Source organism: Taurulus bubalis (assembly GCF_910589615.1).
Source record: "Taurulus bubalis genome assembly, chromosome: 17".
NCBI classification, from domain to species: domain Eukaryota; kingdom Metazoa; phylum Chordata; class Actinopteri; order Perciformes; family Cottidae; genus Taurulus; species Taurulus bubalis.
Genome location: NC_136605.1, coordinates 15,509,180 through 15,522,451, shown reverse-complemented (window position 1 = coordinate 15,522,451; position 13,272 = coordinate 15,509,180). Strand labels below are relative to the sequence as shown.

Genomic DNA, 13,272 nt, shown 5'->3' with positions numbered 1-13,272 from the left:
TATATATATATATATATATATATATATATATATATATATATATTTTATATATATATATATATATTTTATATATATATATATATATATATATATTTTATATATATATATATATATATTTTATATATATATATATATATATATGTTTTAACTGTTTTAATTTTGTTTTACTATATATTGGCTCTGTGGCACTCTAGTTTCTTCTGAAAGAAAAGTGCGTTTAAAAATGAAATGTATTATTATTTTAGAAAATCACACTAGTGAATTCAACCTTGGAAATGTCTTGTCGAACTCAATTCTGAAGCCAAAAATGATCAATTGAAGGAAGGTTACAGTGCACTGACTCTTTTAAAGAGCTCAATGACAAAGTGATGTTGATGTTGCTCTCTTCACAGTCACACCTGAGAGGCTGCTACTACATTTACACAGTAAGTCCTCCACCACACTGTTGATTTATTAAAAAGTACATTTACTCACGTACAATTTTAAAGTAATTTTCCTTGAGTAATTCCAATTCACGTTACTTCATGCTTCGACTATACTACATTATTTGACAGCTTCAGTTAATTTATTATAATCCAACAATAGATATTATTCAGAAGTATATATTTTGAGTATTTCTCACTGGTTTTGCTACTTTTACTTCAGTAAAACATCAGAGTACTTCCTCCACCACGGTTGCTTTGCCTCTACTTCAGTGTCTTAAGTCTTTATCTCTATGTCCTCTTCTTGGACCAGGTTCAGTCCGTGCGAGAGGTCCAGAGAGTTCATAGCAAGCGCTTTACGTTTGAGATCATCATGACAAATGGAAAGAGGAAGATGTTGGTGAGTCATCGCTGTGGTTCAACCGCAAGCTAATGCATTGGCAGACTGAGTGTGTCAGGTCTACTGTAACGGTGCCAATTTAAGCAAATCCTGTCAACTGTCTGTGTGTTGGTGTGTGTGTGTGTGTGTGTGTGTGTGTGTGTGTGTGTGTGCGTGTGTGTAGGCAGCAGAGTCCGCAGCGCTCCGAAAGGAGTGGGTTGGGTGCCTGTGGCAGTCCATGAATCTCTCCACCTCTGGGGTTTCAGACTCCAGCAGCACACAGTAAGCTGGAAGAGGACTTTCCTTTCATGGCGGATCTAAACTTTTACTAAAATATTTCACATTCCAGGCACTGACCATTTCTCTTCTACTCAGCCTCGAAGTGTGTGAGCAGCGAGATAGATTAAGCAGCAGCTCACCCGCCTCCTCACACAGTGTGATGGAGTCGCTCCCTGCTCGGCCCCTCTCGGCCCCTTCAGGCCGCATCCAGCACGAGGTCAGGAGCATCTGTCTGCCTGAGGAGCCAAGACGCGAGGAGGCTGCTTCCCAAAACACACCTCCAGACTGTAGCTACCAGCATCACAATGGTGAACTTTAAATTGATTTGCCTATTTCCAGCTTCACAAGTAATCTTTTGGTTAGTTGTACTAACTAGGTACTGTGTTTTCAGGCGACCGTGTCGACAATCCTCAGTGGTCCGGTGTGAGCAATGCAGAGGGCATACAAGAAGGAGACTATGACATTCTACCACTTAGAAACAGTATGCTCTTATACTTTAAATGTACTGTTTAATATAACTTAACATACAGTATGATGTTTAATTGTTCGCCCTGTCATGTGTGATGTCTTTGTAGAGGTTTGTGAGATCAACGCTTCAACAGAGATGGATGAGGGCGTGTATGACTTTCCCGTCTCTTACAGGAGGGCTGCTGAACATCCACGTGAGATTACGTGTTTGTTTTTAATTTCTCTTCCCAGCAGCTATCTTTTCAATTCTTGGTAATACCAAAATAATATATACTGTAAATGTTGTCCATGTCAGACCCCACAGAGAGCATCTATGACGTACCGAGCTCTCTTTTGAGGAACATGCCTGATCACACTTTAGGTAAACCCGGCTCCATGTCATTGTCTTCTCACTAGTTCTTATGAGACGGCCAGTTACCTAAATTTAAACAGTGATTTATGTAACAAAAGCCACATGTGCAGCAGTTGAAGTGACTTGATCATCTTTATGTGGCAAGCTTTCAGCTGTGTGTTTGTGGTTGCAGAGGAGCAGCCGGAGGACGGGCTCTACTGGAAGATATGAGATCCAGTTTGAGGATCCGACTGATGGACTGGAGGGGAGCAGCAGCACCGTCTCACTCGCCACACAACGGAACTTTAGGACCAGACACAGCGGACTGGTGCTGCTGGTTATCTGCAACTTTGTGTTTAATTATCTGACTGGTTTCAGCAAAACAAACTGTGTTCATGCAACATATATATATATATAACCAGTCAGATAATCAAACACAAAGTTGCATATATATATAAATATATATATATATATATGTGCAAATGTTTGTCGGCGTTGTATGCTGGACCGCGTGCATAACCACAATAAATAGATTCAACTATGGTATTTATTTCAGTTTCTTCTAAACAAGACCAAGAACAACAGTCATTCATAACTCTAGAGAAGACTGCTCACACATGTTAACACATACGCACGGTGGTCAGGTCACAGTCACACTATGGTTCACAATAGTAAAAAGACTTTTACATGTCACCTGCTTGACGGTTTAAACCCATACCATATTGCTGTATTACACACTTTGGACTGGTTTGAATGGGAATGGTTTGAGCTAAAACCCTTTATTAGGTTTAATGGAACATCAAAGGTTGTTGCAGGTACAGTCTACTGTGAGCACTTGTATATATCTTATATATAGCTTCTTTTATTCTTAAACAAAATGTTTAAACTAAACGAATGCTTCGTAAATGTAGTGAGTAACTGGTCACCAAGTGGCTGTTTTGTTTTCATGAAGTCTTCAGCTGGTGAATGCATTTAGGATTTTTGTAAACAGGAAATTATATCCAAAAATGACACTGTTTCTAGAACACTGTATTCACATAGAAGGATTACATCTAATATCACTTGATAGTCATATGTATACACAGTAGCAGTTTTCATGAGACACTAATAATATTGTAGTGCAGGTATTGTGTTAAAATTAAAGCACAAACAAGGCCTATGTAACAAGCAATGCATAAAAGTTTCTTATCAAAAGAAAACAAGTACAATCAACTAAAATACAAAATAATAATTAAACAATTGGATATTAAATAAGTAATAGATAATTCCACTCCAATGAGTAGAAGCTTTAGTTTGGATCAGTTATGTTTTGTGATCATTGTCAGTTAGCAAAACACTAGTAACAATATTTGGTTCAAAGTATTGTGAAACACTCACAGAACACATTTGCAAGTGAGTAAAAAGATTGGGAATGTGCCACTCTACAACTAGATCTACACACATTATCAATTCATTTTTACCATCATCTCCACCAACCTTCATTGTTAAGATAAATTATGTTACAGATCTCAATTAACTAGTATTAACCCCAAAGAAAGACATCTGTTGTTGGAAGCATAGAAACATTTAAATTCTGAATCTGTCATAACAGATTAAAAATGTCCACACTGCTAAATTCGTACCTGGCAAACTGCTGTTGAACATAGGATGTGGGCCTAGGTTTAGAACTGAACAGGTGATCTTGCCAGCAGCAAACAAAGTACCCAGGACCCAAAACGTTGCAATGGAATCAGGCCTGGGCCTGGGATTGGTCCTTGAGGAACTCCTCCAGGACCGCGATGATGCTGCAGGCTTCAGGCAGGTCGCTGTGCTCCGCCCGGGCATTCTGCAGCAACACATCCCCGTTTCCGCAGCCCTGGAGGAACAGGAAGCAGCGAAACAGGGCGTAGTGACTCATCTCCGCCTGACGCACAAAGCGCTTCAGGCTGTTCATGTCCTGGATGGCCTGCGGAGTACAAGTGGTGGTTGGTAGAGAGGAGGAAACATGTTTTTTTTAAAGGGAAGCAACTTGAACGACATAAAAAATGTTGTGCTGTGTATCTACCAAGAGGAACTGAGATCCTATGTCCAACATTTCTCAATCTTGTGGGCCAGAGGGATTTTTATATAGTTTTTGATTCGATTTCTAGTCGACCAGTATGGTTTTAAAAGTGCTATAGTCCAAAGACATTATACAGAAAATACAAAGGTATGCTGCACTCAACCTACCCATGTTATAGTCTGTCTATGTGCATGTTTTCTCACCTTAAGTTTGAAGTTCTCCAGAATCTGTCGCAGCAGAAAAGGATTACAACGCTCCGCCGCGTTTAGAAATGCCTGACTCCAGTCATCGCAGAAGCGATTACTGACTGGGGGAGAAAACATCTTCATCAGACTATTCAACAGTACGGGGATAAAAAATGATTTGTCCTCATCTGGTTTATGTCATGGCTTACCGGCGTTAGAGAGTGTGGGTGGGCTGATGGAGCAGTCTATGACCAGGTCACAGTGCGTGTCCTCTGAGATAGCCGTACACAGAGAAGCTGTTGTCGTGTCCTGTTGGGACAGACCCTGCAAACTGGCTGCTTTGATGAACCTGATACAGAATACAACAGACATGTAACATCTAACAAACAACATGTACAACATGGAAATAAACAAACCTGCTACATGTCTAGCAGTCTTAAGGATGAGTTAGTGTGGTTAAGGGGGACGTCACCAAACTCACCTGGACACATCAGCCTTCGTCCTCTCATCTGAATTATTGAGCTCCACAAGTGTGTGACTCAGCGCCTGTGTACAGAACATTAATGGCTGAAATGCAGTGTCCTGGAGAAAAGTTAAGTCATGCACTCACACAGAAGTTGAATAATCGAATCAATCAAATGATATGGTAAATAAGCATTTCAAGGAAATGTTCCCCCACAAATACAGTGATCCACTTTTCCCATAACCAAGTTGCACTCTATGCAGTTGTGGCGTGATTTACTTTCCTATGGCTCGAACCAGTGCAATACATATTCATTGTAAAAGGTCCACTGTCGACTATTTTCTGACAGGAAAGAGAAACTGTTCTCCTCATTTTTATTGGACATGCTATCGAGGTGAGGAAAGGGACTCACAGCGTGCAGCAAGAAGCTGATGTTGCTCTGGACCAGCTGCACCACCCGATAAATGTGCATCACAGACTCCTCGTACCACCGGCTCAGATACGGACGCACCTCTGTCTCCAGGTTCTGCAGCTGACACACACAAATCAATATTTCATGAATATTGTAATGGAAAACATACAACGACATTACACTGTTCTTACAGCCACATACCTCTGGTGTTTGCAGGCTGCTATGAAGGCCTTGGACGTATTTATCAAGTTCTAATCTAAATGTGTATTGGGTCAAGGAATTTATGCAATGGCCTGTTTCTCTGTACGAAGGAACAACAATGTGGAGGCAATACAACAATGCAGAAAAGAACAAGGATTATGTTTACAATTAATGCTGGAGGACCTTGCATGATTCTAATAATTAAAGTTGATTTTATGAGTACACTATGCAATAGACAACTGTGCACAAAGGATATAAGTTCAGTCCTTTTTCAGAGCCGCCCATGAAGCAGATGACATATCCGTTTCCATCAGCATCAGGCTGTTCAGGAGACCTTTCCTGCTCCAGGAGACAGCAGTAGCAGCCCACCGCCTGCTCTGGGATACTGTGGAGAGTACATATAATAATAATAATAATAATAATAATAATAATAATAATAATAATAATAATAATAATAATAAACACATTTGTGTTAACTTATTTTGTCCACCTCTGAATCTTCATTTCCAGCTAAATGTATTTTATTACTGTGATGTAAGCAAACAGATCAGCCATTATAACACCATTTATGTCGAAGCATGATCTTGAGTTGTCTGTCTCTATTGGGGAGTATGTAGCATTACTGAAGCAAAACGTTGTGAGGGAAAATTGTCGTCACCTGAGTTCCACAGTGGCGATGTTGCCCATGCCTCCCAGCAGGGCACCTTTGCTGAGCCTCCTTGAGATGTAAGTCCGCAGCTCAGGTTCTGCCTCCGATGGAAGGCTGCTGTCAATAAGTGTCAGGCTGTGGGCAGGGCAGAAAAATCAGTGTGGATACGAGCGGTCAGTGGAAACAATGAGGAATTTTGGAAGCCACTCAAGTCAATGGAGAAGAGATGGAGAAAGCTGATGAGCATTAGCCACAAACCACACACAACTGAGTCACATAGCTGTAACTGTGTCCCCCCCCTTGGATGTCAAAAAACACAGTCACAAGTATTTTGCTTCAACACTGTACCCAGACATTCAAAGGAATTTAATTCACTATTTGCCAACTCCACTCGACATTTGGAAGTGCGCACAGGTTAAAATTGGGAGAGACCTAAAGGCCATGTAACTCAGCAGTACAGCAATGACCAATCAGAACACAATCACAAATGGAAACAGCATTGATTCCATGTAGAGTGGATGTCCGGACGCAGCCCGTGGATACACCAATGCACAACAGTGAAAGCCAAAGAGACACGACCACTGAAAGTAACGAGAAGGTAGGCGGATGGCTCCTTTGTTACCTAAAGTCATCCTGACTGGTTGTGGAGTCTGCTCGTCTCTGGTTCCATGCCACATTTTCCCCAGAAGCCTCAGATCTACGACAATTGACAGTTTACTCATCACCTGGTGTAAGTCTGGTTTTACCTGCATGAGTGTCACTGTCAGCAGGTTCAGGAACAACAAAAGGACTACAAATACTCAACAGTGAGTTAGAGGAGGTAAGATCATTGAATGAGTAATAATCTAAAGTGTGATACAGAAAGGAACACTCACACCAGGAAGCTGGTTGTATTAAGGAGAACAAAATAAAAGTAAAAATGTGATGTTCTGTAGGATAAGAATATTATTAGGATTACTTTGAAGAATAACATAAAAAAAGAAAACAATTTAAATCACGTTATAAAATGATTACATAATAGCACCATTCCTAATACGTATAACATGACACCGTGGACGTAACGTTCTTTTCAAATTTCTTTGCAAGGAATGTAACATTCCTTTCAAATTTTCAACTCCAGAAAGTTGCAACACAGCTGTTATCTTTTGGAAAACAGAAAATGGGACGAGTAGCATCGAGCATTACCTTGTGCCTTGATAAAGATAGATGGTGTAGTAGCAGTTCAACTGAATTTTCTGGCTGTATCCAGCAATTTCCTCGCTGTCAAAGTCGTCTCTCTCTTCCACGTCAATTGAATCCTGGAAGGACGAGGTCTGGGAGGTAAACATGATGTCAAGGCTGCACGGAGCAAGCGAGCAGCTGCTAAAATGGCACAAAAACAAAACAAAAAAACAAGGACGTTTTTCTATAGTTCAGCTGTGCTTTGTTGGCAGAGAGGTATAGTTGATGTTTAGATACCAGGCTGATAGTGAAATTGTAGCAGCGCATAAGCAACTGTAGCAGCAGTATTAAAGGTATTCTCGTGTATGCACCTTGTGCGCATGCGTCATCTCTGTACGTTCTCAATCATGTCCGACCTCCCTGTTCCTGGGCCAAGCTTTGCACTTTGAAGGGAAACGTGTTTTTATTAAGACGTTTTTGTCTTTGAATTGTGTCTGTACATATTAGGTTATTTGTTATACCTGTAAGTTATGAGCTTTAACTTGCAATTCTGAATGCTAGTAACCTACGTTACCAATATTGTCACGTTGGAGTTGAATGAATATGGTAAAAAATAGTCAGCACTAGTACTGAAATTCCTATTGAAGGATTATAGTACAAATTAATTGTCATATTTATTTTGTTTTAATAACAAATACACAATTGGGGCCACCAGAGGGCGCCTGGAGGCCGCAGTGTTGCTTTATGACACTGGAGATCCGCCGCCATCTTTAACTCCCGTCGTCCTCCCCTGGTCGGTGTGTTGTGTGTATCAGCTTCACTGGGTTAGCAGGAAGTGGACTGACAGCACAGAAATCATGGGACGAAAGAAGAAAAAGCAGATGAAGCCCTGGTGCTGGTATCCTTTTTTTTTACATGTTCACATTTAGTGGTCTCACGTTATCTTGTTGTTTTTGTTAGTCAGCGGTGTACTGACTGTCAACTGTAAATCCACTGTTCTTATTATAACGGCCGTGTGACGTCAGTATGTTGCACGATGTTGGCGTCAGTGTTGCTTTAGTTTAATCACTAGCTCTGGTCTGCTGTGACGTGAGCGTGGTGGTGTTTTTGAGTAAACCAATGCACCACACGTCCAGCTGTAAAATAGCATGACAATGATCGAGTTTCCTTAAATCATAACCTCAGGTACTGTAACAGAGATTTTGATGATGAAAAGATTCTCATTCAACACCAGAAGGCCAAACACTTCAAGTGCCACATCTGTCATAAAAAACTGTACACTGGCCCTGGACTTGCGATCCACTGTATGCAGGTGAGGAGACAATACTGCAAGCCACCTTGATGAGATCAAACTAAGACCTCTGTGTCTATACTAGCAGTGTCAGACTGTGTCACTTTCATCGTAGGTACATAAAGAGACCATTGATGGAGTTCCTAATGCAATACCTGGAAGAACAGATATTGAGCTTGAGATCTATGGCATGGAGGGTATTCCTGAAAAAGACATGGTGGAGAGAAGAAGAGTGCTAGAACAAAAGAACCAAGGTATTGCCCCCAAAGTATCTTCATGAAACTGTCTTTTATGCTCTATTCTAGAGACTTATGCTGTCTTATTTTCAGAGACTCAGAAGAAGAAACAGAACCTGGATGACTCTGATGAGTACGATGAGGATGACGAGCCGGGCCCCTCCTTCCAGCAGCCTGCTGCAGGCCAACCCCAGGCTGTCTACATACCCCCTATGACCCAGCCCAGCATTCCTCCTGGCACTGGTGCTCCAGGGATCCCACCGAGAGGCTACTCAGGTAGGAAACAGTGGCCGTACTACTCCTAAATAACACTGTAGACATGGTTTACCTGGTGTTGTATCCTCCTTTATTTTCCCCTAGCTGCTCTGCTTCCAGCTGTTTTTTTTCAGCTATTCATGACTCTGAGACTGAGAGATTATTTATGTTCTCAAGCACATTGATTGCACTGTGTGTGGCTGCATGTGTCCCTAAAATGTTTCAAAGACTCTGATCAAGGTGTAAAAAAGTGTAAATGTCATTTAATATTGTGATTTAAGATTTTCACTTTTTATAATATAGCCATGCTCGCTTACTGTTCTTTTCCTAAAATATAAATAAAATGTACTATTAAAAACAGCTATTGTTTATGTTATGTTAAAATGGGAATATTGAGGTCAACAGACAAATAATGCTTAATATTAATTACATAAACTGTTTTGTGATGTAATAACACACCTGAGCTTCATTTCATCTTTATGTGTAGGAATTCCCCCAATGATGTCATGTGTGCCACCAATGATGCCAGGAATGCCTCCCATGATGACAGGAATGCCTCCAGGGTAAAGGCTCAGGGTTATTAATTAACATAGCCATTTCTTATTAATCTCATCCTAATTATATCTTTGTAGTGTAAACATGGGTATCTTCCCTCATGTATTTAGGATGATATCAATGGGTGGGTTGATGCCCCCAGGTCCAGGCATGCCACCAATGATGCCAGGTGTGCCACCAGGTAATGATCATCATTGCTTTGATGTGAATTATTAATTTAAAATGACAATTGTTTGTCAATGAAAGTGTGTAAATACAGTGTTGTAGTGAGGCTTTACTTGTCCCCTTATGTAATGCATTTGTTCTGCTGGTGTCAGGCATGCCTCCTCCTGTGGGCCACCACCCCGGCATCCCACACATGGCTCAGGTTCCCTCTCCTGCAAACGTGCTGACTAGACCGGCTGTTCCTGCTGCCACGGCGCCCTCAGCCCAGCCTGATGTCACAAAGCCTCTTTTCCCCATTGCTGGACTGGTAAAATCGTTATGACATCATAACACCATGTACCACTTTTCATCTGTGATGGGTCAGAACATTACCGTCTCCTGTTGAATATTGGATGCTTAAGTTATTCTCTGTGGTCACACAGTCTGAAATATAGGAGACTTCACCCAGCCATTCCTTTAACTGAAGAATTACTTTTATTTACTTTGCTTATTCTTTACTCTTTTCCTGTGCTGCAGATGGGCAGTCGCGCTGCAAGTACAAGTGCAGGCTCATCCAGTCCAGACTTTCAGTCTGCCTCCCCTAGAGCTCTGTTCCCTATCACGCCACAAGTACGCAGCTGTCGGCCTGCTCTACTCTGACAACGTGCAATTTTACAATTAGCATGCACACCATTGTGTATAGTCTTCTATTTTATTTGCCAACACTGTTTTAGTAAGACATTATGAAATCCAACCATCTGTGGGGGTTGAAAATACTTGAAAGAAATGTGTAATGTCTATTGGCAACATGCCTTTGTTGCAGTTATGGAAGTCTGCAGTTATGGAATACTACTGTAACATTTACAAAAATCTCGAAAAGAGTTATGCAGATTTGTAAAGTGGGCTTCTGATTTCCAAACTGCTGTCGGCAACAAAGCACAGCATGCTCTTTTGTTTTGGTTTTCTTGCAGGCTTGAAGAAGGTTTACCTTTAGTCATTCCTTTTAGGGTTACTCTCCCGAGTAACGGCAATAACTAAGAATCATTATGAAGTGGAATTACAAATTGGCACAATTAAAGTCTTGTACTCTGTGGCTATGTTTTGTGAAATTTAAATGCCGTTCAGTGGATTCTGTCTAATGTTTTTTTCTTCTCTCTCCACTCAGAGTCAGCAGTCAGGGTCCCCCCTCCCTCCTCCCTGTACCTCCTCTGATCCCTCAAAGCCCACATTCCCGACCTACCCTCAGGCCACCGTAGCTGTGGCCAGCCCCAATGCTGGCAGCAGTATGGTGTCAAAACCTCCCTCTACTGTGACCAGTAAGCCTGCCACCCTCACCAACTCCAGTGCAACCAGTAAGTTGATCCACCCTGATGAGGATATCTCACTGGTAAGTAGTCCCTCTGCTACCGCTTCTCTTTGTAGTTTTTTACAGTAAGTAGCTTTTAAAACTGTGAAACATAGCTACGGTCTTACTTTTGTGTTAACATAAATAAATACAAATACAAATAAATGGCTTTTCTTGAGTAAAATTGACTAACCCCACATCAAAATTGACTAATGTTCTTGTTTATTTATCCTAGGTGAGCTACAGTTTCAGCGTCAAGTGATTCCTCGTTGTTTTGATTTCTGTGTCTTTTAGGAAGAGTTGCGGTCTCAGTTGCCGAGGTACCAGCGCAGTGTTCCCCGCCAAGGCCAGACCAGCGCTGCTGCCGCGTCAGCTGGTCCTGTGGGGGGCATGATGGCTCCTCAGCAGTCCGGCATGAGGCATCCCATACCTGGTATCCACCGCCTGCACCTAGTTCAGAAAAACTTTACACTATGTTGGTCTGTTAATCAGAGGTGTTTATTTAGAACTATTATTGGGTAAAAAAAACTCTACTATAGCCTGAGAATCTCTATTAGGTGTCATTATTATATTTTTATATATATATATATATATATATATATATATATATATATATATATATATATATATATATATATATATCTATCTCTCTATCATTCATTATCTAAACATTTTTTTCTTCATCAATAGTGCTATAGCTCACCTTGCAACACTGAATGATATGTCTGAATGTAAATAAGTACGGACGCATAAATCCTAATTACTTTGGTGATCCCCAGATCTTTCCTATAGCGCCACCATCAGGTCAACATTTAAAATTGGACAATACTTTGGTGGATGACCCAAAACCTGTAATACTGATATTCCCATCAGCCACAGCTGTACTAAGTTTAGGGCTAGTTGGCAAATATTAGCATGCTAGCTTGCTAAACTGAGATAGTGTACATGGTAAACAGCATCATCGTCATTAAGAGCATGTTAGCATCCTGCTGATAACATTTAGCTTGAAGCACCATTGTGCTTCATGTTGCATTCATGTCATATCGTAGTTATGGGTTTCCGAGTTTAGTCAAGTCTAATTATGACTTGTAAACATATATGGAAGTGCCGGAAAATCAAACAAATGTGGACACCTCACCTTGTTCAATGTAATTACCGTAACGCTAGATTGTATGAATTTGGTGTTAGATTGTCAATGACCAGTACTTTAATCCTCACACAAGCAACTCTAATCATATGACTTGATGACAAACACTCGGCAGGTGTTAACATGGGAATCTTTCCTATCTCTACCATCAATCCCATATGACATAAATGTGGCATAAGTACATCCTCATGAGCCGCTAGCATGGCTGTATGTCAAATCCACATGATGTTTGCGACAGATTTATTGATAGAAAGCTGACAAACCTGTGTTTTTGCAGGCCAGTATGGTGGTCCACCCCAGGCGATGCCCGGCTACATGCCAGGAGGGATGCCTCCATACGGACAGGCCCCTCCTGGGGTTCCCCAAGGGTACCAGGGAGCCCCTCCACGGCCCATGGGTATGAGACCCCCTCTCATGTCTCCTGGAGCCCGCTACTGAAGCCTGCCATCCTCTCTTCAATAGGTTTGGACACTCAACCCTTTTCTAATGTCCTCAGCTGCTAGTAGACAAACCAGTAGTGGTATTATCGTACCCCGACGTACTGTTTATTCTACGACTGAGCTATGAGGAAGAGACACTGAATGAACGGCAAACAAAAGAGCTATAAAAGCATCACAGAGCGTATGGGAAATATTTACACTGTACTTAACCAAGACTATGACCTGTTGTTTCAAACCATCTCTGTTCTGTGGCTTTTTTCCTTCTCATGTTTCATTCAGGTTTATAGAAGTATAGTAGATATGGTTCGTAGTGTTGTGAAGGCGCTGGAGTTACATGGGCAGTTCCCACCCTTTAACAAGGCAAGTTTGATGTAAATACATTTCTGTTCTGAGCTAAATAGTGAGGCCTTCACAGCACGCAGTGCTGTTGGACTTTGTGTCCCCAACTTTGTTTGGTGAGGGCTTCAAATATCTGTTTATGCATTCATTCTGTTTCATGTTCATAGTTTTAACGAGGATATGCTCCTATAACAATAAATAGTTATAAAGTACGGAATGGAATGGTATATGTATTGTTGTAAAACTGTACTGTAATAAAATGTGGCAAAAATGTAAGACTCTTCTTTGCATAGTGGGAAAAGAGACGTCACAGCAGGTTTGTACTCCACAGGTTGATTGTAAATGTGTTGTCTTGAAGATGAAAAATATCAACAGAAATAGTCTTTTGTGCTTTTTGAGTTGAAATTAAAAATGTTGCTAAATGTTTTTTAAGGCTGTAAGCAGTGTATTGTTTTTTTAAAATGTGTTACTATTGATGCTCTGTACATGGCGTGTAGGTTGTACAGTTGTATAACTTCCGGGTCGCTGG

General features: G+C 41.0%; 2 protein-coding genes across 2 annotated transcripts; one reads left to right on the top strand and one right to left on the bottom strand.

Annotated features, from left to right (window-relative positions):
* Window positions 1–2,430: 2,430 nt before the first annotated feature.
* On the bottom strand, window positions 2,431–7,158 carry cUnh17orf75 (chromosome Un C17orf75 homolog; the record flags this gene model as incomplete). Its single annotated transcript, XM_079232652.1, has 10 exons — window positions 2,431–3,824; window positions 4,124–4,227; window positions 4,315–4,454; window positions 4,587–4,651; window positions 4,981–5,100; window positions 5,182–5,236; window positions 5,429–5,566; window positions 5,840–5,965; window positions 6,453–6,527; window positions 7,016–7,158. 10 exons carry the CDS (start codon window positions 7,156–7,158, stop codon window positions 3,609–3,611), a joined length of 1,182 nt encoding a protein of 393 aa, XP_079088778.1. The 3' UTR covers window positions 2,431–3,608.
* A 690-nt stretch (window positions 7,159–7,848) lies between these two features.
* LOC306750253 (BUB3-interacting and GLEBS motif-containing protein ZNF207-like) lies at window positions 7,849–13,047 on the top strand (the record flags this gene model as incomplete). Its single annotated transcript, XM_079233653.1, has 11 exons — window positions 7,849–7,889; window positions 8,177–8,303; window positions 8,398–8,536; window positions 8,612–8,794; window positions 9,261–9,336; window positions 9,439–9,509; window positions 9,646–9,800; window positions 10,010–10,102; window positions 10,638–10,859; window positions 11,112–11,250; window positions 12,242–13,047. The coding sequence occupies 11 exons, from the start codon at window positions 7,849–7,851 to the stop codon at window positions 12,400–12,402; spliced, it is 1,407 nt and encodes a 468-aa protein (XP_079089779.1). The 3' UTR covers window positions 12,403–13,047.
* Between the last annotated feature and the right edge of the window lie 225 nt (window positions 13,048–13,272).